This window comes from Neolamprologus multifasciatus, chromosome 16 (genome assembly GCF_963576455.1).
Source record: "Neolamprologus multifasciatus chromosome 16, fNeoMul1.2, whole genome shotgun sequence".
Taxonomy (NCBI): domain Eukaryota; kingdom Metazoa; phylum Chordata; class Actinopteri; order Cichliformes; family Cichlidae; genus Neolamprologus; species Neolamprologus multifasciatus.
In genome coordinates, this window is record NC_140454.1 from 11966901 (window position 1) to 11994646 (window position 27746).

General features: G+C 41.1%; 1 protein-coding gene and 1 non-coding gene across 2 annotated transcripts; both read left to right on the forward strand.

Moving 5' to 3' along the window:
- Positions 1–20950: 20950 nt before the first annotated feature.
- On the forward strand, positions 20951–21022 carry trnae-cuc (transfer RNA glutamic acid (anticodon CUC)). Its single transcript has one exon. It is a non-coding gene; the product is annotated as a tRNA-Glu (tRNA).
- A 2250-nt stretch (positions 21023–23272) lies between these two features.
- rpl8 (ribosomal protein L8) lies at positions 23273–27500 on the forward strand. Its single transcript, XM_085135703.1, has 6 exons — positions 23273–23391; positions 24283–24426; positions 24514–24655; positions 26216–26434; positions 26527–26642; positions 27306–27500. Exons 2-6 carry the CDS (start codon positions 24289–24291, stop codon positions 27462–27464), a joined length of 774 nt encoding a protein of 257 aa, XP_084991829.1. The 5' UTR covers positions 23273–23391; positions 24283–24288; the 3' UTR covers positions 27465–27500.
- The last annotated feature ends 246 nt before the right edge of the window (positions 27501–27746 follow it).

Consider the following 27746-nt stretch of genomic DNA (forward strand, 5'->3'; position numbering starts at 1 on the left):
AAAGTAATCAGTAACTAATTACCGATTACTTCCCCCAAAAAGTAATCCCGTTACTTTACTGAATAATTATTTTCGAAAGTAATTAATTACTTACTACGATTTACAACCTGAATAGGTGATAAAGCGATAGATCTTTCAGCCCAATTCTACTTTTTCTGCATAATCCATCATACAAAATGTAATCAAATGGAAAAGTCTCTTTTTAAAACTTTTTTTTATTAGTTTTAATCTTTTAAAAAATGTAATTATATGCAACATTCTCTGACTGGAAGAAATTTGTTTAACATTTAAACTTATTTTCTGCACATTCCAGCACATAAAATATATATTTTTTTGTGTTTACACTCACTCTTTCAAATAGATGCAAGTAAAACACAGCAGAAAATAAATAAAGTCAAAGACTAGCGGTCCTTTTGCTCTATTTTCACCTGTAAAGCAGGAGTAGGGCAGGCGGAGGTTTACCCTGGTGCAGGTGAGCCGCAGCGGTCAGTGGAAGAATCCGCGGGTTTCTCTGTGAATTTCCCATTACGTCGTTGTGCACTCTGTGCTTGTTTAGGGGTGGGGGGGTGGGGGGTGGGGGTTCGCTGTAAAAAGAAGTTTTCTTCCCACGCACAACAGACACTAATGTTTTTGTCACTTTTTATGGAATCAAACTCAAAGTGAGGTCAGTTCTTCCAAGCTTTAAACGCTGCACGCTCATACTCTCTCCCGCACTCGATATATGATCCATTGTTGATCTGCACACAGCTGTTGTCACCAACGTCACACTCGCTTACGTCACTGTCATGAGACATTCTCGCAAAAAAATCACAGTTTTAGTAACGCAGTAACGCAGCGTTCCTACGGGAAGGTAACAGTAATCTAATTACCGTTTTTGCAACAGTAATCCCTTACTTTACTTGTTACCTGAAAAAAGTAATCAGATTACAGTAACACGTTACTGCCCATCTCTGCTGATGACTTATCGCTACTGACCAGCCAATCAGTGGCATGCATTCTGATTATATTTCATTGCCTTGTATCAGGTACTATCACCTAATGGAAAACCCTGAAAACTGTGATGACCCGTGGTGAGTTGATCTGAGTAGATGCTAATGAAAAAGGGGCTAAACACGATCATGGAGGTTCATGGAAGGGTCCATTGATGCTCCCAGCATTGGGCGATTTGCATTCAAACAGTGCAGTCCTGCACGTTTTATCGACCTTTCATGTACTGAAGGAGTGAGTACTTGTTGCAGTGTTCTCCTGGATGAAACATGCCACCACCCAAATAAAACCTCTTTCCAAACAGTTTAAGCATCCTTTCCGTATAGTCTGTCCAAGCTTCTTTTCTGATATAACGTAAAAATAGCAGTAAAAACCACCATGATCTCTTATCTAAAACCCAGCTGTGGGGACAGGGGGATTCACACAAAGTTAGGCCAGTCTGTGCCAGTAGATGTGACCTCACTTGTAGTACAGTGCTCCTTTTCCCCCAGATGTCAAACTGTCTGATCTAGGAGTGATGCAACAGCATACTGGCTGTTTCTTGTTATTTTAAGGGGTTTTTGTTTTGTTTTGGTTCTTAGATTCATAGACAGTACCTGGTCTTTGTATGGTCTATTTAACAAGTCACAAATACACAGTAGTGGTGGTAAAGGTTTGCTGCGCTGGCTCTTCCATGTCTTACCAACTTAGAAGTCTGACTCGAGGAAGCGTTCCAGCTGAAATATCACACCGGAAAGTTTTCAGACAAGCCCGTGACTACATGCAGTGCACCAATGGGGTAAATGAGAATTACTACTGTGCAGAAATATGAGTCCAAGTAAGGCATTAAACATTTTGCAAAGCATCTTGACATCCTCCAAGGATCAATTGGTCATAATAACCAATTCATCAGTGTGGAAAGATCATTTTGCTGTTGCAGACATGAATTCAAAGATGAATGTTAATTGTCTTGTGACCAGAGCATATTTCAGGGTCTGTCCTGAATCATCTCAGTGCATGTCAGGGTCTTAACCTGGGCGAGGACTGCAGCGAGAGAGGACTGGATGTTACAGACTGGGCGGAAACATGGAAAAAAGGCCAAAAATAGTTGGACAAGAATAGTTGGGCTATAATTGAACTGAAGAAGAGAAACACCTTCAGGAATAAACCAAAGAGGATCCAGCTGTCTTTGACTCAATGCCGTGAGCGGAACGACGCAGGAGTCCCAACTGTGAAACACAACGTAAATAAACTTGGTCCAGCAAAAGTGGGTCAGAGTTCATACCATCTGTCCGTCTGTCTCATTTTAATACAATAATACAGTAATTAATAACAAGATCACAAGAGTTCAAGTGTTTACTGTGTGTGTTTGTGTATGCATGGCCATGTGTTGAATTTTTAATGAGCTACAGGCCTGAAGCAGAAGCACTGTGTGTGTGTGTGGGTGAGTGCGGATGGGTGAGTGTTGTCCCACAGGCAACACAAGCTGTTACTGAAGAAGATGCCTTTGGACACACGCACACACGCACGCACACACACATACACACACACGTATGACTTTGTCAGTTTCAACTGAAACAATTTCAGTGTTTCAAATTATATTCCAGGGTTTTTAGTTCACCATTTATGAGGTTTCAAGAAGAAAAAAACAGAAATCCAAATGTTTGAAAATGTTTTGGAAAAATTCTGTAAAGATTAGATGAAAATACTCAAAGGATCAATTAAGGTTGGTTCATTATTTTGTTAGATAAGTTGAAAAAAAAGTTAAACAGAGAAACAAGTAAATAAAGAAACAAGGTTAAATGAGGTAAAAAAAAATTTAAAAAAAAAGAGAGAGAGAGAGAGAGAGCGAAACCCGAAACCATTTTCTCTGAGCAAGAACTTGGCAACAGTGGGGAAGAAAAACTGCTTTTAAATGGGCAGAAACCTCTGACAGAACCAGGCTCAGGAGGGGGGACTCTGCCAGGACTGGTTGGGGGGTGAACAGAGGTGGAGGAAGACGAGGCTACATCAGGTGAGGAAGCAGCAGTGTCCCTCCTACGGAGCAAACAGAAGCACTTTTTCTTCTTTTCCATGAGCGCTTTTTTCTCCAGGATGAGGATTTTCAAGTCAGCGATTGTTTCTGTGTTTTGGTTCTCAAGTTTCTTGCATCTTTGTTCCACTTCTTCTAATGTTGCTGGTTTTTCTTCAAGCTTTCCTCTCAGTTCGTTGGATGTTGCCTCCTGTATTAGCTTTTTCAGACTTTGTGCAGGTCCGCACTTCTCTGTTGTATTTCTTTGCGCATGTCTTCTAACTGCTGATTTCTTCTCTGGATGTCGTAGAGCGTACACTGCAGGTCTTCATGTATTTCGTCTTGTTGTTGTTTTTGCGCCTGCATTTCAGTATTTTCGTGCTTCAAGTTGTTGAAGGACAACAATATCCCCTTAATGAGCTCTGAGTTGTTTCTCGCCATTTGATTGATCCTTTTTTTCCATCTGTGAGCATCGTTTTTCCAGTTTTTCCTTTTCTCCTTCCAGTTCAGTAGTTTTGTCCTTCATTTCATTACAAAATTCTTGCACTTTTAGATTTCCTGGAAAGTCCTAGAGAATAACTTTTTATTATTTTAGTCTTTCTTCCTGTTGCTCTTTCTCTTGAAGAAGGTCGTTATTTTTGCGTACTGTTTGATCCAACCTTGTATATTTTCCTCCATGCCTTTGAGTTTGCGCTGCATGTCTCTTTGCTTTATGTCCTTATCTTCCTTCTGTTGGAGGATTTCTTTATTTTTTTCCACAGCTTCATCGAGCTTTCTTTGGAGCAGCTGATTCTTTTGGTCCATGTAGTGGAGAGCCCATTGGATCTTCTCAATAGTAGCTTTCCTGTCTTGAAGCTGGTCGGACATTTATTTTAGTTCAGCGCCCTTTTGCTTGTTTTCTTTAATCAGGAACAGAATCTGCTCTCGGGCTTGACCAAACTTTATCCCCCAGCCCTCATTAATAATTTTTATGTCAGGCTGGCGTTGCTGTCTTTCTTCCAGGTGTTTATTTTGTGCTTACATTTGTCTGCACTTCTCCTCCAGTTGAAGTTTCTCTTCTTCAGTGTGTTTAATTTTGTTCTGGAGATGGTAGTTTTTCTTCCTACTTTTCTTCCTACTTTCCTGGCGCCTTGTTCCTTTGGAGGAATAAGACGCCATTTGGGGAAATTGGCTGGCCATGCCAGGAAGGAGAGGCGGTGTAATCTTTTTGTCTTTGTTGGTGTTTTCTTGGATACATGTTGGAGTTTGTATATAATGACTCTGAAAAGGTTTCAGAGGACATATTTTAGTCCTATAACTCCAACTAGACAAAGCACAAATGTAAGCGACCAGTGTCAGACTGAATGACATCAGTCTCAGGGAAAGACCATCACTTTATAGGATCTTTATTTCATGATCACAGTGGTTGAAAAAAAATCACAATGACATCACTGGAAAAAAAATACTATCAGCCAAATTAATCTGATTTCATAGCACGTGAATCGTTTTTGGCACATTCAACAAACTAAAGACATGTATGTGCATGGAGACTGAAAGAGTTTCCAACCACAAGTGTACCAAAACCAATCTAAACTAGTAATACACACACTAATACCCATGCAAAAATTACGTACACTGAAATACATAAATAAAATACACATACAGATTTAAAACATAATCCACATATCCTCCTGATGAACCGAGGGAGAAAAAGTCAGTTGACCTTTTATGTGATTGGACAGAAGCGAATGGGAGTTTCAGGAGGATAAGCACTGCAAGGATGCATGCATCACATCCAACACAGACATAAAGGTCGAAGGTTCGAAACTAAAAACCCAGTGTTACTTTTAGTTTTCTCCCAAGTTTTCTACAAGAGAGATGTCAAACTGTTTATTAAATTTCTGGTAATTTTCAAGCACTACAAAAAGAGTCCAAAGAAAACTAATCAGCCAGTGTGACCTCTCTGCAGTTACTCTTCGAACCTCCTGCAAATAAACAAGGTTTTGGCCACAGCGGTGAAAGTAAATACTTAAAAAAATAACAATCATCATTCATTGAATTTTTGAAGGTTTTGTTTTAGGACACTTCCTCCTGAACACTCAGAGAGAGAAAAATATGAACTTTGAATAACATAGTCTGATATCAGACTGCAGCGGACCCACAACAATGAACAAACACCACTCTGAGACCTCTGCTGTAACAACAGTGCACATCAGGACACAGATGGGCAGATACGCTGCCTCCATGTTACAGGAGACGCAGAGTTTCAACCACATCCTCTGGCAAAGTCCTTGGTTATGATGTCACATCCTGTCTGAAACAACTGCCATTGTGATCTCCGGGAAGTAAGCTTCCCGCGCGGAGCTTGTTCTTCCCATTTTGGGGAATCAGTTCAGTCTCACACTCATGATCCTGCTGGACAGGAAGAGCATGCAAGGCAGTGTTTATGCTGTTTTAGGTCAGTCAGACCCTTTTCCCATTCAGAAGCTGGACAAGTTCATGGTCTACATTTCACATCAATAACAAAAAACAAGCTTTTCAACTGATATTTACTTATTTAACTAAAAATCAGAAGTCATTCACCTTAGAACAGTTATCTCATGGTCTGATGTGCACATAGATGCTACCTAAGATTAAATCTGTGCTTTTCAAACATTCTGGTTTACAAGTTTAAAAATAACAAACGTGTGGGAGATTTACAAGTCATTAACAGTTCTACTAAACAGTGATTTCCCCTCTAAACCTCCCTTTCCTTCCACTTAAACAACTGAGGGAAATAATTATTTGAGCCGCTGTTGAATTTGTAAGTTTGCTCACTTAAAAAGAAACAAACTCAAGGCATTAGCTCCCTCCACTGATTTTTAATAGGACCGAGGTCTGCTATAGACTGGGTAGGACACTTTATAACCTTAATGGGCTTCTTCTTTAACCACTCCTATTATCGGTATCTTTTGGGTCATTGACTTCAGTGTCTTCAGTGTTCTTGCTAAAGGAAGGAAGTTCCGGATTTTACAGTACATTGCCCCATCAATGCAGTGATGTCATCCTGCACCCTTAGCAGAAAAACAGCCCCAAATCATAATGTTTATGAACTTGACTGTGCGTACGGTGTTCAATTCAATTCAATTCAATTCAATTTTATTTATATAGCGCCAAATCACAACAAATGTCGCCTCAAGGCGCTTCATAGATACAGAGAAAAGCCCAACAATCATATGACCCCCTATGAGCAAGCACTTTGGCGACAGTGTTCTTTGGGTCATACAGCAGTGATGGAGAAACTGGCATCCAGGTGCTGAGAAAGTTTGCCGCTGCATTTATCTGATTATTCTGTTGCAAGACGTTTATGTTAAGTGTTGTGAAACTGTGATTTAATTATGGTTTCATTTATATAAAGGATATGAGTACTTTTTCTAGCTGAAAGTAACAGCTGCACGCTGGTGTTCTGAAAGCAAATGGAAAAGCAAAGCATTCTTGTAGCTGGGTAACATGCAGAGCTCAGAGGGTGACGCGGTGATGATGGATATGATGAGCAGACTGCCTGCAGCACCAGAGCCTCGGGGTCCATTCCTATTTCTCATTTTCCCATCCTCCCTCTACATTTCCTGTCTGTGTCTACTGTTAACAGCAAATTAAGGCCATAAATGTCTTTAAATATAAGGACACGAAATTTTAAAAATAAAAATCTTGTTAATCTTTTGTTTCCATTCTCTTCAGTGGTAATGTCAGCGAAATCAAATCTAATAGAGAAAAAATGCTTATGTCTGCCCTTGTAACTACACATTTTCTCACACACGATTACCCAAAATTAAGATGAAGTTATCTTTATATTTAGTTCATGTTTTTTGCTGTTGGTGGAGAATCTCTTTTCTTATTCAGCAGTTTATCACTGCAGTCGAATTTGGGATTATTTTGTTTTTAGCCACAGAGTAAAAAAAGATCCTTTTCTATAAAAGTCACTCAGAATTTGAGCATCAGTGTTTAACCCTCATTAAATAATGAGGGAGTTGTTTGTTTTACAGTCACACACCAATGTGTGACTGAATTAGCGTTTCCCCGACATCTGACCATGTCCTGTTGAGTCCATTTGGACAGGATGAAATAAACTAGATACCAGTTACTAAGTGTTTACATTGGAAACAATGGAGGGAGCAGCAGCCACCTTAATAGACAAAACATTCCCCTTTCTGTTATTACACTGCACATGAAATGATTCTGCATATGGGAAACTTTCATCTTATACAGGGGTTTTTCCAAGTGTTAACCTGCTCTGGAGCCGGTTATATTCAAGATAAGACAAAACAGACTGTGTACAAAATCAGCGCTCACTGACCAACCGGTTTCATGTAAAGGTCTGTGGACTTCAGTACACAGGGGGGGGTCTGTAGGTTTTTGTTTTTCTCTGATGAGCATCGATCAAAGAAAAAAAAAAGTTAGGAGCAACTTTAACTGGAGCTCAGCCGATAGAGCAAATTGTCTACCAACATGAAGGTGGATGGGGCGATCCCTGATGCAAACATTGGTGTGTGATTGTTAGATAGATATATAAAAGCACCGTATAAGTACTGGTACTTGATGGTGCCATTTCCTGATTGACTCCAACAAGTTTAAACCAATGTTATTGTTCTGTAAGCTTTAATACAGTAATATGATCCTAAAACAGACACCCAAGATTTATACATTATACAAAAAACTGCCAGTAACTTCTTCTCAGACCATCTTTTTTTTTTAATTAACAGAAGTTATTCTAAATCTATTCGTACCCCAGTTCCTCCTTTGCTAACACAACAGTCATACAGCAACTTTTAATCCTTTACTTACTGGATAATCTCACACACTGCCACTGTTGCATTCAGCCTGTATTACCTGTTAAACCTCTCCATGTTTTTGTTGTTTGATCGTCTCTGCTATATGTCCTGCGAGCAGACCTGCTCATGTTTCTGATTGGCCGTGTGCTGCTAACACTGAGTCTTTCTTGTGAACATGCTCTCGATTGCGAAACCCAAGTTTGACTTATCCAGCTGATAACTTATCCTTCATGTGAGCCTTAGCCAGATTGCTGATGTTAGGAGAAGTGGAGCCAGATAAGGAAAATCTATGCTGGGTATCCTGAACCTGATTCATAGCACAGGCTCCTGGCACAACGCTGCATTGTTCGCTCTCTAACATTGCAGCATATTGACTAGTATGTTCAGCCAGAACAAGACAGGCTCATGGCCATGCAACAGCATTGTCAATTATACAAAGTGAATAACATGTTCCTTATTACATTCATACTAGTTTCTGTTTTGTTGTTCATTCGATTTGTAGACTCCACCTGCCATGCATCTCTTTTAATAACTGCAAAGCGCAAGAGGCTTAAATGAACACCAAGGACTTTGTTCTGTCTGTTAGCCTGCAGTTTCATTAAGCTAACGAGCCTCAATTAATTATGTTAATGAGCTACAGTTAAAATCTCTCCTGGAGGGAAACAGATAGTCTGTTAACGAGCTGATGGCTGGTTTAAGCAGTCGTTAGTGGCTCTGTGTGTGGTGTGTGTTTGTGTGTGTGGTAGTAGTGCGAGATAAGCAGGTCAGGGCTACAGAGAGATAAAATTCAGGATGAAGCCCCCCTCCTCATTCACAAACACACGCGCACAAACACACAGACCTCTTCCTGTCTGGCAGGAGACAAGGTCTTGGGTGTGTGTCTGTGTGCTGGATCCAGCTGTTGGCTTCATTTCTGTGACCTCCTGTGGTGGGCGTGCGTGCGTGTGGGGGTGTTGGGGGAAGGAAGCGATGACGGGCTCCCACCAACATCGTCTCTAATGAAGGCTGAGCGTGTGCGTCTGAGCGAGGGTCTGGCAGATGGAGGACATTTACCAAACAGGTTAAGCGAAGTCAGATTTGTGTTGACAAAATGCACAATTTAAACCATTTATTTTATCGCTCATTTTCTAAAACCATGTAAATCCTTTTCTGCATGGGACCTCACGTTTCTAATTTAGTCTTTTTCTGAAAATGGTCACAGTTATACCCCCTTTTTAAATTAGTCTCATGCCTCCCACTCCCTTCTCTTATTTTATGGCCCTTTGAATAGTCTTTAATAACTTTAATTACATTCCTTTGACATGGCTCAGTGGCACTTCTCAAGAACTAGGTGTAAGAGATCACTAGGTGTGTCTTATGTAGACTCTGTGCTCAGGAAGTAAGACTTATTCACTGGCAACAAAGGGGGAAGTTGCCTGTCATTATAATACATCAGTAGAAGCTGGAGGTCAGGGTGGAGCGATGGGTCAGCAAAACAGCAGACCTTGACAGCAGTTGGAATATTCCTCTAGGGAAGTGGTGCTCAGGGGAAGCTAAACCCTAACCATTGTTCACATCGTGAAACTGATTTATTTTTCAACAATTTCTAATCATTTGTGGCTGACTGAATGTTAAAAAAACACTATTCCTCTAACTGTGGGGCGTGTGGGCCACAACAATGCAAAAACCTAAAAATTCATACACTGTTGAGACATCAACAGCAATGTAAAGCGCCTTGAGGTGGGTGTTGCTCTAACTTGGCACAAATAAAACTGAAGAGAACTTTTGATGAAGAGACATCAGTGTTAAATTTGGACATTTTAGTTCACTCTGGTAAAGTATACTAACTTAGTTAAAGAAGTTGGTATAACTTGCCCATCTTAAGCTGACATTATTTAGGTTTTTATAGGACACATGTTTGCATATTTTTAAAGTAATATCTGCTTTCCAAATTTTACATTGGTCTGGGTGAGGTTTTATGAAAAGTACCTGAGTATCTGTTTGCTCTATGCACAGTGTGCACATACTTTCCAAAAGGTATTTCTACTGAACCCTCTCAAAGTCAAATTTTTGTGGTGTCACTAAAAATAAAAAAGGGAGGTGAAATATTTGAATTTTCAGGAGCATCCTGTCCACAGGAGCTGAGTGAAGATTTTGCATCCCTGCGTCCTCTGGCATCATGCAAACATTGATAAGCACCGATAGCCTATCAGCTCATTGGTGGCTGCAGGTTTTGAAGACAGTCAGTTAAGCTGCTCTCCATTAACTGCATATCTACCCCTTTTCAATAATTTAAGTTTAAATCAATAAGTTTAAGTCTTTTGATATCTTTCATTGAATTTTGACAAAAATAATAATCAAAAACAGTAATAACTAACCTTTTTTTAATCTAAAACATGCCAGCAAGTTGATTAATAACTACTATGTTATCACATCCAAGGCATTTCATTATCCAGTGGTGGACGTAAAACTGGATTGTAATCCAAACCAGTGTATAAAAAGGTAATAGTAAAAATAATAGCTGCTCCATAGCAAAACAAAAGTATTGTTTTGCTATACAATGAGCAGCTGTTTGATGGTGTAGCTTGTCTAATGATTTTTAATATTGTTGTGTATATTAATTGTATCAGTGTATTGTAATGTGGAAGACATGTTTTAGATCACATGTTTTAAATCTGACCTGAAAAATCAACTTAAACAAGCTGAAAATTGGATTCAAACAATGTAGATTAAGCACTCAACACAAAACCTCAAACTTATTGTTTTTATCCTCATCTCAGTTCATCCTGGAGCGAGGTATTAAGTCACTTGAGGATTTAAAGAAGAATATACCAGTTATAGTTTAGGTTTTTCTGATTTGGGGGATTCATGAAGGTGTGACGTCTAATCTAACAAACCTTTTCTTCCACAGCTAGTATATCATTGTCACACCCTTTTCTCTTGTCTAGTTAAGAGGAAGCAAAGATGGGGCTTTACTCATTAACTTCGGCTTTGAAGAAGAAAGATAAAACAATGAGCGGCTGCTTAGGAGAGATTGACGGAGGCAGGAAGACAGAGATACAGGAGTGTGTATGTTTTAGTAAAGCATGTTCAGGATGTTGTTTTTCTCACTGACAAAAAGATGAAGAGTTCAACTCTTATTCTGACACAAGGTCGGCATGTCGTGCTTTTATTTTGATGTTGTTAAAAAGGGAAGACCTTGACATAGACGAACATCCTGTGACAACGGGAAGAGGTCGAAGCACAAACATGAGCCATCAGCTGTCCAGTGTTGCACCAAAACCTCCATCCCTGCTGTGGAAGAGCACAGAGGAAGTTTGGTGCAGTCGCCATGGTTACCGAGGTATTTACAACCAAAATCAGCTGAGGGGAAGCAGTGGTTAGTGTGGTGAACTTTGACCTTGGGTTACTATGTAATCACAGACGTTTTACTGGGAGTTTCTCTGGAAAAACTAAAAGTGCTTTAAAAACAACTCCCAGAATGAGTAAGACTGAGTAAAAATGAGTAAAACTAACCAGTCACTATGGCATAGGTGTCAAACTCTGGCCTGCGGGCCACATTTGGCCCACAGCCTAATTACATTTGGCCCGCGAAGCCATACCAAATTATTATTAGAGCTGGCCTACTGGTATTATACAGCTAATATATATATTGTTTAGTATTAAGCTTTGCTTGTTCCATATTCAGTTTTTCAGCAAAACTTGTTTGAGTCCATAAGAAAAGATTCATTCTTAAATCTGGAGGAAGATTTTTTTTTTCAATAAATATTAACGTTAGCCCGCGACTTTGTTCCAGTTTTGAATTTTGGCCCACTGTGTATTTGAGTTTGACACTCCTGCACTATGGTCTGCCAGAAGTACGTACCTGACAAGTTATTGGACACGGACGTAAACAAAAGTGTTTTTGTTTATGGAATAACCACACAAGGAAAACTGTCTGATGGGGTTAAAGACAATTCTAAGGCTTCCTCATTCCTCAGAGACACATGACTCTCAAAGCACCCTAAACAGGGACCAGGGCAGCGAGATCTCTGGGAGGATTTTGACTGAACTGGTTTGACACTGAGGAAAAAAATGCTTGTGAGGTTGTGCTCTTACACTATGCTGCTTTAGGGTAAATCCCAATATCATTATTAAAAAACACATTCAAAAGCTGCATTCACAAACTATACTGGTGCAATCCTATATAATTAAATAATTATATCTCAGATTCTTGCTCACACTACATGAAACACAGACCATAGCCATATACTGTGTCATACAGGTACTATCATTATTAGTAGTAGATGTAGGAGAAGTATTTGATCGTGGCTCAAGAGTTGGCAGTTCATGAGGGTTCGAGCCCCGGCTCCGACAGTCTCAGTCGTTGTGTCCTTGGACACTTCACCCGTTGCCTACTGATGGTGGTCAGAGGGCCCGGTGGCGCCAGTGTCCAGCAGCCTCGCCTCTGTCAGTGCACCCCAGGGCAGCTGTGGCTACAATGTAGCTTGCCATCACCAGTGTGTGAATGTGTGGATGACTGAATGTCGTGTAAAGCGCTTTGGGGTCCATAGAGACTAAGTAAAGCGCTATACAAATACAGGCCATTTACCATATTTGTATTAAAAATGCTCCCAAAGGCACCAAACACCACAGAAGTTGAGTGACACACCAGTCAATCAAAGTGCCCACGCCCCTAACGCCGGTATATGGATATAAAAACAGTTTTTCTCCCTTTGTAATGCTGTAATGTGGAGTATTTTAAAACAGGAGTCTTAGGTGACTGACTGCCTTTTGGTTTGGGAGCCAGCCTCTAGTGGCCAATAAAGTAACTGCAGGTTTTGGGTTTTTTTTGTTTGCTTTTTTGTTTTGCTTTTGTTATCTTCAGGTTTAAGTTGATTTTTTCAGCCCCAGATGTTTCCCTTTTATAGTTTTACTTTTGAATTGCTTCATGACACAGAATTACCTGCAGTTTGTGTTCAGTTAAGGGTTACAAGTCCTTGAAGTAGTTGAAACCTACCAGAAAAAAAACTATATAACCAGACTGATTCTGTCTCTAATGTAAAACTCTTAAAAGTAACCAACCTGCTGTTCAGCCTCTGTTCAGTAAATAAACAAATGATCAATTGTGTGCTGGACAATGAATCTAATTGTACTAGCGAAGCATGGCAGGAGGAATGTGTGTGCTTGACAGGTTGAGTGATATATGAAGCTATTAGACATGCAGTCATGATGGCTGCCAGGAACATGAACAGATAGATGGTTAAAAAAAAACAAAAAAACAGTCTCTACGTTTTGCTGTCGAGCTCTAAACCTTAGAAATCAAAAGCACAAAAACTGTATGTTGCCCTGCCAACAGCGGTATCGTGCCGCAGGTCAGTTACTCATTTACTAACTCACTGTGGTGGATTTGGAAATATGGAGAGTAGTTAGACTCTTAAAAAGCAAAAAAATAGCCAAAGCAAAAACGGTCTAAGATGAGCTGTGTGATGTGGCCAGAAGCCTTGTGGCACTTCCTCTGACTTAGATCAGATTTCCTGATGAAGTACAGCTGTGCGCATCTCTGTGTGACAGTACGCAATGACCACAGCGTAGAGGACAAACAGTTCTCCAACACAATGCTTCGCATCAGGAGAGAGAGAGAGTGCTCCACCTCCAGCGGAGCGTGTTAATGAATCAACAGTTGGAAACCTGTCTGTGGGAGACGACACAGCTGCTAACGTGAGAGTGTTTTTGCAGTGAAAACCTCCCACTGCGGTGTCTTTAATACCTTTAACGCTGACATAATCATTTTCCACCCCAAGAAAGCTGTAGGTAGAAGGAATAGACGAGGGTCCCAGTCAGTGACGAGACCCTCTAATTTGTCAAAGTGAAGGTTAATTTAATGCACCGTGTTCCCGTCCCCACTCTACATACTGACACTGTAATCTGCACGCTGCGTAACGAGGCTGACAGCACATTATCCTGGCAGTTAATTAACATCTTGTCCTATGTGGGTTTTTTTTTTTTTTTTTTTTTGTAAATCAGCAGATTATACAAGATGTCAAACTGTGGAGTGACAATTTAAAAATGTAAGCCCTATCATACAGGAAGAAAAAATAATCAATCAGTGTCAAGACATTAAACAAGAGGCAGGTTTAAGTTGAGTGTTGAATCCGTTTTCATCAATGTGATTGGTATACACTCAACATTCAACACGGGGCTTATGTTGCTTTAAACTAAATGGACCTGACTAGGAAGCAGCCTAGAGGAGGCAGGTCGGAGACAAAAAAACGGAGTCCATGTGGACGGTCATCAATGAGCTTCAACCCTGTTTAATACGTATTTATACTTCACTCCTTGCTAGTAGTGGGTTGAATCCCCCTTTGACTTGAAAATTGTTTTAAGTTTTCATGGCTTGCATTAAACTAGGTGCTGGAAACACTCCTTAAAGATTTTGGTCCATCACACAGTTGCTGCAGATTTGTTAGCTGCACATCCTTGATGGAATTCTCTGACTTGAGTACAATTTTCACATCAAGAAACCAATTTTAGATGATTTGAGCTTTGTGAGTTCAAGATGGATACACTGTGATCATACAGGACATGGGCAACTACAATACTCAGGCTGTGGAAATAAAAACAAATGTGCAGTTAGTAAGAGGCCCAAAGTGTGCTGAGAGAAGCATCTTGATCATGTGTACATGATTAAATGTACTGAGTTGCTGTCCTGCGATTGGCTGCTTAGATATTTGCCCTGACAAGGAGATAAACAGGTGTATTTAACAAAGTGGTTGGTGAGTGTATAGTTCTTCTATAATACACCTAATATAATTATATAATTTTCTAGTTCACCTACCCTGGGGGTTTGCTGGCCTGCTGCTCTGACACTAAAAAACACGGATCTCTCAAAGTGAAGCTATAACTGGTCATAATCATCTCTAATTACAGCTCGTGTGGCTCTGTCCCCTTTATTGTCTGCGGATGAATATGCAGGTTCCTATTTACCACTCATTTCAGTCCAAAAGACAAGTGTTTAAAAGAATTTCATTTAGAAGACTCCTGTCCAAAATGTTATATCACAGCAGCACAATTTAGTTACAGTTTGAGGTCCATGGGTGGGTGCTGGGTTGGTGGAGGGGCTGAAACAACAGGCGGGGATGCAGGACAGGAAAAGCACTGACATGTCAGAGGAAGGGATGGAAAAATCTGCAGTTTAAATAGACTCCCAAACCGGGAGGTTGTGCTTGGTGTGTCGTGTGAGGAGAGAGGCGTGCTGTGTGTGTATGACACACAGCATCTTGACTTGTCTGCAGGTTTTGCTCCATCCATGGAAAAATCCACATTTGTTGCAGTGCTGCAGGGAGCTTGTGCTAGTTTCCCTGACATGTGCCATTTTGTCTGACTCTTTGTTTTCCTGTGTCTCCACAATGGAAGAGTGCAAAGTTGGCTAAACTCACAGTCATTATTGACAGGCACATTAATGTAAATTGGTAAATTGAAATAAACAAGAATTATCCTTTGAATGTTATGTTTACTTGATTGTTTTCTTGACAATATCTCCAGTGTTCATTCATCTCTCCCAAACAAGGAGGAAGTCTTCTCAACCAGCTGACAGCTGCACTCAGACACTCAGAGAGAGAGAGAGAGAGAGAGAGCGCGAACAGAGTCTCCATAGTAACCACTTTGCACAATCTCCATCACGCTGTTTGTCTTCTCGGCTAAACCCCCCCCCCCCCCCCCCCCCCCCCCCCAAAAAAAAACAAACAGGAAGTGAGACAGGATGGGGGAATGGGATGTCCTGTAAGAGGACAGCCTCAGTATTAATCCGATCCAATCGGAGACGGGAGCTGCAGTGAGGTCACTTCCTGTCAGGTCAGAGCCATCACACGGTAAACTCTGAAACAGCTTTGTGAAGTCAGAATGTATGACTGCTGCAGCAAGCAGAGAGGAAGGCACACACCACACACACACATCCTCTGTTTGTCCTAATGAAATTGTGTTGTTGTTTTTTAGCTTCGTGGCCACTGTGTTATTATTTTCTTTGGTGTTGCCAGTAGCGATATTGACATAAGGAAATAGAACATCTGCCATAACTGGAGGCATCGCCACAGCAACCCAGACCCACAATGCCTCTGGAGCAGCTGTTCTGTCCAGGGGCAAGAGACCCAGAAAAAGGCAGAGACTGTGTGAGCGATAGAGACAGAGAGAGACACAGTTTTACTAATATGGGGGCTGACATTGGGGCGCACGAGTTCCCACACACAGTGGAATGCTGACAGCATCACTATCTGAATTCCTCGAACATCACTCTGTCCCAAACTGTGAGTTTCACTTCATTAAAGGCAGCTTCAGTGGACCTTTAGTTTATTTAGCTACACTTAGCCTGAAAGCTCATCTATCAGTTCTCCCAAACATTCATACTTTTGTTTTGTCTATCGTCATGTTACATCAGGTACATTTGGGGTTCAGCAACCTGTCCACCCCCGTGCAGACTGTCAGAGCTGGGAATCAAAATAACTTTTTTAAGCAAACCTTTATTAAAGCAGAAACTGTTTCACGAGGTTAGAACGATGAAGCAAGGGGAAATGATGAAACTACCCATTTTTGTTGGAAGAAGGATGGATGCCAGAATTTATTTTATAATTCACTCACACCAGCCGCTCATTAAAAGCCATGTCAGACAACCACGCCACCCACCAGCATGTCTCCTGATGTGACACCATGAAGAAGAAAGATATAAAAAACCTTATTTAGACCTTTACTTTGATAGGAAAGCAGAGAGGAAACTGGAAAGTAGCGAGAAAGCTAGCAAACAGGAAATGTTCCAGGGCGGTTTCAAACTCAACTCTGCTCTATTGCAAACAAGCTTTTTTCCCTATTCAAACAGCAACCTGCAGGCTGGGAAATTCAATTATGTACCAAAAACTGCAGTTCCTCTAATGGCCACTTGAGGCCGGCTCCAAAAGTAAGTCAGTCTAAAGCAGGGATGGGCAACTCCAGGCCTCAAGGGCCGTTGTCCTGCAGGTTTTAGATATCACCCCGGGTCAACACACCTGAATCAAATGACGAATTCATTAGCAAGCCTCTGGAGAACTACAGTCGTGTTCAAATTTATTGGCTGCATCCTCCTGAGGATCCGGCCTTCATGGTCTATGTGGGCTGGGTCCTCAGAAGGTCGAGTAGGCCGGAAGTAAACAGCTGGGGAAATTGGACGGTCTAGCCTTCAGATTTGTGTCACCGCTGTCTCGGTGTAGTTTAATAAACTCAGCCGTCTGCTCCTTGCTATCTAGAATATAACAGGACACTGGGTTAATTCTCGACCATCTCACACTTCTGTTTAATCAGTTTTCTGTTTGAAGTTTATTCAGCTGTGTGAAAACCAAGGAGGAACCCACCCGGGGGATGAATAAAGTTTTATTTTATCTAATCTAATAACTTTAATCTCAGCCAAACCGATTTACTCACGAACAAATAAAACACTGAAAAAAGCCAAACAATAACATTTTTAGATTATCTAATTGATTTATATATTACGTTTAACCTGAGTAGCGAAAGACCGCGGTGATCTGAAAATGATGTGCCGGGAGTTGTGCCGCTCTCGCCGGCTCTAGTGACCCTCGAGCTCCCAGCTAGCTATCGAGCTGGTGGATAACAGACATCTCCAACAACATCAGAGCACTTTTGCAAATATGTGATATCTTGATAAACCGAGCAGATATTTGAAGTTTACACAGCTACATTTTCGCCTGAAAATATGTTAAAAGTTTATTTTGTGACCCAGAAAGAGTAATAAGAGTAATATTAGAAACTTAGTAGCGGCAGCCATTGCTGACACTGGAATTGGTTGGGCCGCGCTATGAATTCTGGGATATGGTGGGCCACAAAGGACACACCCGACCCATCCTTCAAATTCGGGGAAAAGGAGGACACATTTGTCAGCTGCATTCGGAGGAGTCTACGAATTTGGACAGCCTTCATTGCGTTGCTGTGACGTGATCGGCCTCAAATGCAGCCTGAGGAGGATGCAGCCCATGAATTTGGACACCCCCAATAAGACATGTTGAGGAGGTAATTTAGCCATTTGAATGAGCTGTGTTGGATAAAGGACACATGTAAAACCTGCCGGACACCTGCCCTCGAGGCCTGGAGTTTTCCACCCCTGGTCTAAAGGCATGTGTGGGGTTAGGTTAACTGCTGATTCTAGATAGTCAAGGAAAGGTAGGCCTCTAGAGAGCATAGGCCCCAGCCCCCCGCGACCCTGAACTGGATAAGCAGAAGAAGATGGATGAGGGGTTTTTTTTTACAGCTCATCCATTTGGACTTTGTTAAGCCTTCATGTGCATTGACACATGAGGCTGTAGATAAAAGATCTCCGCTAGATCTAACCATCACTAGACCGCTCCACCATGTTTGTGTTCCTGCTGCTTTTTGAAGTATTAGGTAACAATTAATACATACAAATAACTTTACTACCCTATGTTTGTGCGATGCACCTACACAGTTTCTTTTATAACTTAGTTTATAAATCTTAATATGCTCACTTCTAGCTCCAAAATCCTAACCACGAGGCTTCAGAACAGAGCTTCACAAACCAGTGGGTGACGTCAAGGTCACTACCTCCATCTTTTATATACAGGCAATGTTTCTGCTGTGATTTCTGTTTTTTCTGTGATTGGGACCACCAACAGCTCAAGCATAAACAGAACAATGTGTGACAGAGTTCTTAGAAGAAATATTGTTATATGTTATTTGATGTTAACCCTTGAAGTCCAAAATGTTCAGTTTAGTTTATTTTGGGGGGAGAAATGGATAATTAAATTCAGAATATTGACACTGGCAGAGGTCTGCACTGTCGTAGTGCACGTCCAGTTTTATTAAGTTAAAGAGCAGCTGATTCAACTAAATTCCTCTAATATTTTATTCATTGTTTGTTGATCTACTGGTTGAGAAACATTTCAGTACCCTCTGCAAAACTGCAGAGCATTTACATAGAAGCAGTGGCAACACTGAGGTCTGACCTGAAATATGAATCACAACCATGTGTGTGTGTGTTTGTATGCATGCACATGTGTTTTAAAGTTAATTAAAGTTTAAATTTGTACTTCCTGTCTGTAGTTCCCATGGAGACTGTGGGAGAGACCGAGGATGTGTTTGATTGTATAGCAACGCACAAATACACACAAACATCCATATGCAGAGTGAGCAGATATGAACTCCACAGGACAATAGGAGCCTCCTTGGTGTGCAGCAGTATACAGGGACGCATAACTGTGCAGCTGCAGTGGAGGAGGAGAACCACTGCTGGACATTTTCTGATTAAATTGGAGAGAAACAGGACAGGAAACAGTAGAATATACAGAAGAGTCTATGTATGTTATTGGGGTTTTAGCTCTATTGTTCTGTTTTGTCCCAGATCTGACAAAGCTAACTGTATTAATGATGAAGAGGCTAATATACAAACATGCACGCCGAGGCAGTGCAGTGTTTAGTTGTTGGACAGCAGAATGGAGCTCTGTTGTCACATCTGCAGCTCTGTGCATTTTCCTTCATGCAGAGGCCGAAGGTTATTCCACCACTGGGAGGTCAGAAGTCAGAGGTCACCTCCTCCTCCTCGTACCCGAAGCCGCTCCCTCCCTTTCGGATGTCCTGAACCTTGCTTTTTATGAGGAAGCAGTTCATTTTCATTAGCAAACAACATGCTACAAGGATCAACTACAGTCACGGACAGTTTATTAAGCACACCTTACTTTTCCTTACTTTTGCCTTCAGAACTGTCTTAGCTGCCTTCTTCATGACATAGACTCAACAAGGTGCTGGAAACATCCCTTGGAGATTTGGGTCCACACTGGTATGATAGCATTATGGGAGATTCCCTGATGTCAATCTCCTGTTCCAGCACATCCCAGAGGTGCTCGACTGGATTGAGATGTGGTGACTGTGGAGGCCATTTGAGTACCGTGAAGCTATCGTCGTGTTCAGGAAACAAGTATGAGCTGATTTGTGCTTTGACATGGGTACACTGTGGTCATAAAGGGGTGGAAATAGTCAGCAGCAATTCTCAGGTAAGCTGTGGGGTTTAAATGATTATCCGTTATTACTGAGGGGCCAAAAGTGTGCCAAGAAAATATCCCTCATCATCCTACTGAGCAGAATAGATCCATACTTTTATGTTGTTCATCTCAATCTCTGACCCTACCATCCAAATGTCACTGCAGAAATCGAGGCACATTAAACTTGCAGCGTTTTTACAATCTTTTCTTGTCCAGTTTGTGGTCTTGCGTGAATTGTAGCCTCCGTTTCCTGTTCTTAGCTGATAAGAGAAGCACCAAGTGTGGTCTTCTGCTTCAAGGTTTGACTTCTGCATACCTTGGTTGCAATGAGTCGTTATCTTAGTTACTGTTACATTCCTAACAGGTCAATGCAGTCTGGCCATTCTCCTCTGACCTCTGGATATTTTCTCTTGTTCATACCATTGTCTCCAACCCCATAGATAGTTGTGACGAAAAACCCAGTAGATCAGCATTTTCTGAAATATTCATACCAGCCCGTCTGACACCAACAACCAAATTCAGAGTCACTTAAATCATAGTTTTTCGCCTGTTGATGCTCGGCTTGAACTTCAGCAGGTAGTCTTGACCACGTGAGCTGCTGCCGTGTGATTGGCTAGTTAGATAGTCGAAAAAACAAGCAGTTGAACGGGTGTACCCAATAAACTGGCAGATGAGAGTATAATGTAGAGTGTATTAATTAGATACCAATGAGGACAGTGAAGATCAGCAGGTATGTGAAAAGTTGGGTTTTAAATGCAAAACCACATGTTCTTTCTTTTATTCAATGGGCAGAGCTTCTTTCTACTTCCACTCTTTCCACCTAAAAAATGTAGCAGCCTTTAAATCTGTAGCATTTAGAGTAGAGAAGTAAAAAGGTTTAAACACAACATTACCACCTCATAAAGCTCAGATATCTGCGTCCACCAGATGATTACCAGTCCAGCACTCACTCTTTAGCTTAATTCTTTTGTCTTTTGTCTCTGTGGTGTTGATCCTGCGTGCTGCTGAATACTGAACAGGCAGTTCTGGTGTTCACCGCTGTTCCTCCACTGCTGCGGATCAAACAATGAATATTTTGACAGTTTTAAAGTTCATGGAAAAACTTCTGCGTTTGGATCGCCACCAAGCTCAACAACGCCATCTGGCGGTCAGGTGTATTACATTCTGATTGTAGAGGTGGAGGCGGTTGACGCAAGTCCCTGGTGGTCTAGTGGTTAGGATTCGGCGCTCTCACCGCCGCGGCCCGGGTTCGATTCCCGGTCAGGGAACATCCTTTTCTACCAGCATTTAGAATTTTTCCTTTCTCTCTCTCTTTTTTTTTTAAAGATTTTTGCATATACCAATGCATATATTGATGCATTGGTATATGATGATATATTCCATTTCTGTATCACAGGTTTTTGCACAATGACATCAGGACAAATTCCTCATTTGTGTACAAACTTAGGGATAAATCAAATTCTGATTCTGATTAAGACACATCAAGTAAAAACCTTGGTGTATGTATGCTTATGATGAGTGAACCATTCTTGATGAAACTTTGCACAAGCAGTTACTGTGAGTGGCAACATCTATATGGCGTATTCTGTACAAATACCACAATCGTATATATTTGTGTATCTATATTTGACAGTTCAGTTCAGCAGTTGAGGAATGTCAGGTTAGACTGGAGTGTCACAATATAATGTATCATAGCATCATACTGTAATGATCATATGTATGTATGTACTTTCCCTGCCTCCCACACATAGCTTGGGAATTTGTTAGTATATATAAATATAATAAAAATAAGGATAGGTTTTATCTTTTAGAGAGACACATAGATACAGTTTTTATTAGCAGAAGCCTCAAGCAAGGTAACCTTGCAATGCCCTCTTACTGTAGATGAAGCCATGAGAAGTGTGATTGAATGATATCTTTCTTACATTTTTCTTATTGTTGTCAAGGTCACGTGGCTCCAGCCAGGTGGTTGAATTGAACTGTTCTTGCTTTGAGACAGTGCTAATCACCGCGTTGCTGTGCTGCCTGGAGTTTCGTACCAGTGATGATAAATATTCTTTAATTATCTTTCTCACTTTAGCATCCAGGTAACACAATAATACAGAGAGGAATGCTTTGTTTCTGAACTTGTATGAACTCGCTTCTCGCTTTTGTTACAACAATTTAAAGTGACTGCTTTATTTCAATGCATCAAACAGTGAACCGAAACAATGAAACACGGATGTGACTGATAAAGACATGAAGATCTGAGACTGCAGTGTATTAAACAAACATCTGCAGGGTCATTTGGAGGATCTTAATTAGGATGACTCCTGTGTCCTCAGAAGAAACAAAAACACAGTAACGTGTAAAACCTGTGTGCATGTGTGCAGCATTTATTCATGTTAAGCCTGTGGGACTTTATAAAACAATGCAGCATCACAATAAGTGAACCACCCATTTATCACAGACAGTGTCAGCTCTGTGGGTGTGTGCATGCCCCCATTAATCACAGTGGAGTGGTTCCACCAGCGGGACACTCGGATCTCAGAAGGGGAGCCAACTGTTGCTCTCACATCTTCTTCTGTGGTGAGAAAAATCACAGGGGACTTGAGGTGAATTAAAGACCTGAGATGATAAAACGCCTTCTTGGTTGAGTTTTGCACTAAATTTACACTTCCTGCTAATTTTCCCATTAAGAGTTAGTGCATCTCGATTTCAGCTGTCCAGAGGTATGTACTAATGCACTAATACCACCCTGCTGACTTTCAATGGTGAAGCTAGAGGACAAAATAACAGAATCCCAGAGTCCAGTGGGATTACATCAGGGGCCACATGATCTTTTAGAACTGGGATGACTTTACCAAACATCACAAGAATGACAGTGCAAGCACATTTCACACTAAAAGTACTGATAATATCCCTAAAACATATTGCCAACATTATTTAACACAGGCCAAAAATTCTGCTTAGTAGTTCACACCTCACAAATGTCACTGATTCTGCTTTAGCAAGCTTTGCTTTGCTTATATGCAAATTCATATTTAATCAGTTTTTAAAATTGTCAGAAGCTTTAATTTTCAAAAATATTTCAGGCAATTATTTCATGGTTGAGCATAAAAACCACTCTGACATTATTTTGCTGCCATCTCCTGGAGTTCATTTTTTCCCACAGTCTTTCTTTTTCTTTTTTTCTTTTTCTTTTTTTAAGAGGGCTGTTCTTCTGTCATCATACTCCTCAGTAAAGACTCAAAGATCCCTGTATACTCTTTTTGTGTAATGCTCAGCTACATTTAGAAAGAAACTCATTATAGGCTACTATAAACATCCTCATAGCCCAAAAAAATGTTTATTTTTTATTTTATCTTCTATCATTCAACGTGTGAAAATGTTTGTAATCCAAATTGCTTAAAGGTAGCGTTTAGGTTTATTTATTCTGTATTTATGCTAAGATTGTGCTCCCATCATTTAACACATATAGAGTTTTAATACCTCAGAGCTGCGATTCTTCTATTTGCGACAATCGCTGCTTACTTCCGAGTTAAAATAAGAAAACGAGGACGAAGCCTACATTTCCCGTCGGCCCCCGCGGTGATTTCTCCGGAAGAAAACCTTGGCTTTTTCCTTTGCGCTTCCTCTTTCCGTCAACGGAGTTTAGGTAGGACGTCTACTTTCTGATGCCCGTCCTAAAAATCTGTTCTAAATCCAGATATAATTAGGCCATCCGCTTTAAAAAGACATTTCTAAATACGGAACAAGTGTATAAGACTAAGACCTAACGAGCATTTTAACGACAGACTTTTGATTTTAAGCTTTTTTTTCGTGCTTGTTTGTCCCTGTTGGGCGACATGGCGCACTTACAGCGGTGTGCTGGTAGCTAAAAGGCCGGCAGCCTTTCATATGAGCAAATTTGGCAAAATGTTAATAATTAAATTTGTATATACGCGTGTAAATGTTGGAATAAAGGAAATTTGTGTTAAACCTGAACCGTTACTTTAACAAATTGACTTAACGGAGGCTAGCTTGGCGGGCTAACGACAGCTAGCATTATGAGAGATGTATTACTGCATATGAGAAGCCAAACTCGCTTTGTGCAGTGTTTCAGCCACTATACCGACAAACACACATAAGCTTTAGGTTAAAGTTCCCATAAAGGAAAACTTAATGTGACTTTACATTAGTAGCAGCCCTGTTAGCATTTCATATGTCAAGCCGACAAATACGTGTCTGTTTCAAGCTTTTAAAAACCAGTGGAACTCATTAAACCCTCACATTTAAACTCAGGCCTTTGACACGTTTTTTGTTTTTAACTTGCTACTGGTTAAATGTTTGCTTTAAAGTGTTTTTATGTATCTTATAAGTTAAGGTTGGATCCATTCAATGAGGTTTAGCTTTAGTAATTACTACACAGGTCTGCTTAGAGGGGTAGCCACATGTTTCTCTCTGTTTTGACCTGTTTGATGGAGATGCTGGATTTAATTTTATCCTGTATTAAACAAGACTAGAGACTAGAATGTAACTTTTTTTCATTAAATGCTCTGTTTTTCAGTACACGATGGGACGTGTAATCAGGGGACAGAGAAAAGGTGCGGGCTCTGTGTTTAAAGCCCACGTCAAGCACAGGAAAGGTGCTGCTAAACTCCGTCACATTGACTTCGCTGAACGCCATGGTTACATCAAGGGGATTGTGAAGGTAATTTGATGATAAATCCGAGCTGTTTTGGGCAGTGGTGAGGGTGGATGCATTCGTAATGTCTTTCCTGCTGGTTTTCCCTTGCAGGACATTATCCACGACCCTGGCCGTGGTGCCCCCCTGGCCAAAGTGGTCTTCCGTGACCCATACCGGTTCAAGAAGAGGACGGAGCTCTTCATTGCCGCCGAGGGCATCCACACCGGACAGTTCATCTACTGTGGCAAGAAGGGTAAGACGCTGAGCAAGGGTGTATGAGCTGCTCTTAGATTTTCATCTGTTGCCATGGATCTTTCCACAACGTGACACTAATGCGTGAATTATATTTTTGCGTCCGATCTTACACCATAGCTGGATCCCCATTTTAACCTTACGCCACAACCTGCTACATAATCTGACATCCATCTCTTGAGAAATGTAACTAAACATCAGGTCGACACATAAAAAGATGACTTGAATGGCGTGGAAGGTTGAGGTGTAGGGATGAAAGTAGTTTCCAGTTGCTATGCAAGTTATGACATAGATTTCCCACAGAAGTCTAAATCAAGCTTGAGAAGGAATTTTGGACCTCTGTCCCACTCAGACTCTTTTAAAGTTCCTGTTAAGATTAAGTGGCTTCAGAGGTGGCAGTAGTTCCAGGGAGCCATGTAATGATATGATTTAATGTTTTCCTGTCATAAAGTTAGTCACAGGAGTAATGATCATATATGATATAGGAGCTGATAGAATATGCAACATACAGAACAACTCGACAAGAAGCTGCCTGAATGTTTTCTGCTCTTTGATAGTTTGGATTAATGCTGGACACACTTGAGATCTCAATTTCACTCATAAGTCTTAAAGTCCTTGCAGGATGTAGCTGTTAGTTATTTTTTAGCTTTAGTCAAAGTGTAATTACGCTACTTGATTACTTTTATTTGTATTTCCTTCTACATGAATAAAAATCAGCATTTCCTTCATTGATTATGGTGCTGTTGTGCAGAGAGTCAGCTGTTTGGGACTGCGGTGATGTTTTTTATTTTAATATCTACTGACAGAAACTCAACAGTTTGAAGGCATTTACACGCCTTTTTTTTTTTTTTAACTTGGTATCTGTAGTTTTGTGGCTGTGGTCCACACTTGTACTTTGTGGGGACAGAAGAAGCACCCAGTACCATGTGTTTGGTAGTAGTAGATGGCGACAGTTGCCCTCCTGTACTTGTTATTGGGGTTGGAACCAGCAGCTCTATTCTGATATATAGGTCAGGACTTCAGCTGTCCTCAGCCACACTGCCCACTTCAGGGGGATCTCTGTTTTCCCCTGAGACTTTTAAGTTGTGGTTGTTAAATGACAAACATGATAACAGCAATTTTAAACATGAAGTGTGTAATGTTTGAGCATCTGCATGGTTAAATATTTTATGGTCTAAAAATAATAAATCTGTTCCATTGGTGGTCCTTGATGGAGAAGATGGATAAAGTTATCTGAATGAGCCACATGATGTCTTAATAATAATTTTCAGTCTCAGTGTTGGTTCTAATTGAACTATTGTGTCTTATTTACCTCGTTAAGCAAAGATGAGCATCCGTGAAAAGAGCAGAAGAATTCTAGGGTGTAATCAGAGGGTGATTATTTGCTTTTGTGCTGTGCAGCACCTGCTTATCTGCTGCCTCGTGTTTCTGTTACATTTTTTGATTGCCTGTCTTCAGTCAGCCTCCAATGAAACGCTAACAGAGCTGTTGCTTACATGACACTGTGTTCAGATTGTCAGATGGAAGTTTGAAGCTTGTCCTCTCATCCTTTGTTCCACAGCTCAGCTGAACATTGGTAATGTCTTGCCCGTTGGCACAATGCCTGAGGGAACCATCATCTGCTGCCTTGAGGAGAAGCCCGGTGACAGAGGCAAGTTGGCCCGTGCTTCAGGAAACTACGCCACAGTCATCTCCCACAACCCCGAGACCAAGAAGTCCAGAGTCAAGCTGCCCTCAGGCGCCAAGAAGGTCATCGCCTCTGCCAACAGAGCCGTCGTTGGTAAGAAAGCGTAACGAAACAGCCGCGTGTTTGATCTAGTCTTTGGACTGAGGAAACCGTTTAAACGTGTCTGCCCTCCTTCTGTGTTGAAGGTGTGGTTGCTGGAGGTGGACGTATTGACAAGCCCATCCTGAAGGCCGGTCGTGCCTACCACAAGTACAAGGCCAAGAGGAACTGCTGGCCACGTGTCCGTGGTGTGGCTATGAACGTAAGTGAACATGAGCGTACCGGCACTGTGCTGTAATTAGAAACACATAGAGGACTGAAGGCAGAGCAGCAGACAGATGCATGTATTTATGCATTGATCTGAAAGACATATCATGTAGGCAGATAATCAGACTGTGTTATTTTGGGCACATTATGCAATGTTCACATTGAATCTTTAGAAAAGTTTAATATGGAGCCCCATGAAAAGTCTCAGCACTGATGCAGATGATTGCCTATTCTCAGAGGAGGTGAAGATAATAGCTAATCACTCGGTATTACAGTTACCCTAATGGGTTTCCAGAAGAGTCTGCAGAACTCTCACACACTGTGGGCGGGCAAATCTCAAAACGTTTAGAGGAACAACCTGCTTTGAGGTTTTAGATGGTGCTGCCTGTGTCGTCAGAGCACCAACCACATTAAGAAAGTCCATGTTTGAACCTTTCTGGTCACAAAGAAAACAATCTTTATTGAACATATGAAATAAAGGCTTGTTGGTTGTGATTCTCAGAGCTAAGAGGCTGGTGAAAGGATGTGTATCACAATACCTGGTTGTGTGCTTGCTGTTAAATTAGTCAGTGAGGAAGAAAAGAGTAGAGGATGGATTCCCCTTTGAAAGTCCTCATACTAAAGATGCTTCTTCCCCCCCTCTCCTGTCCTCCTGCAGCCTGTTGAGCATCCCTTCGGTGGTGGTAACCATCAGCACATCGGCAAACCCTCAACAATCAGGAGGGATGCACCTGCTGGTCGCAAGGTCGGTCTTATTGCTGCCCGTCGTACAGGCAGACTGCGCGGAACAAAGACCGTCCAGGAGAAGGAGAACTAAATCTGACCGTGTTGATAATAAAAACCTGTTCCAAAACATTTGATTGGCTGAAGTCATTCTGGAGTCCACACCACATACAAAACAATGAACCCCATTTCAGTGAGGTGGTTAGATGAGCACGTTTTCCTTGTGTGAAACTGAGTAGTTGTGGAATTTTAAAGGTGAAGCTGTAATATTATAATCTGACAGTGTTGACTTTGCGCAATATTTTTGTGACTTAAGCTCAACAAGCTTTCAACATGCACAAACTTTGGGGAGTTTAAAACAAAAAGGAATATAGTG

Coding starts and splice junctions, on each gene's coding strand:
- rpl8 (XM_085135703.1), top strand. CDS start 24,289: ATGGGACGTGTAATCAGGGGACAGAGAAAAGGTGCGGGCTCTGTGTTT. Junction 24,427..24,513: donor ACATCAAGGGGATTGTGAAG/GTAATTTGATGA, acceptor TTTCCCTTGCAG/GACATTATCCACGACCCTGG. Junction 24,656..26,215: donor CATCTACTGTGGCAAGAAGG/GTAAGACGCTGA, acceptor TTTGTTCCACAG/CTCAGCTGAACATTGGTAAT.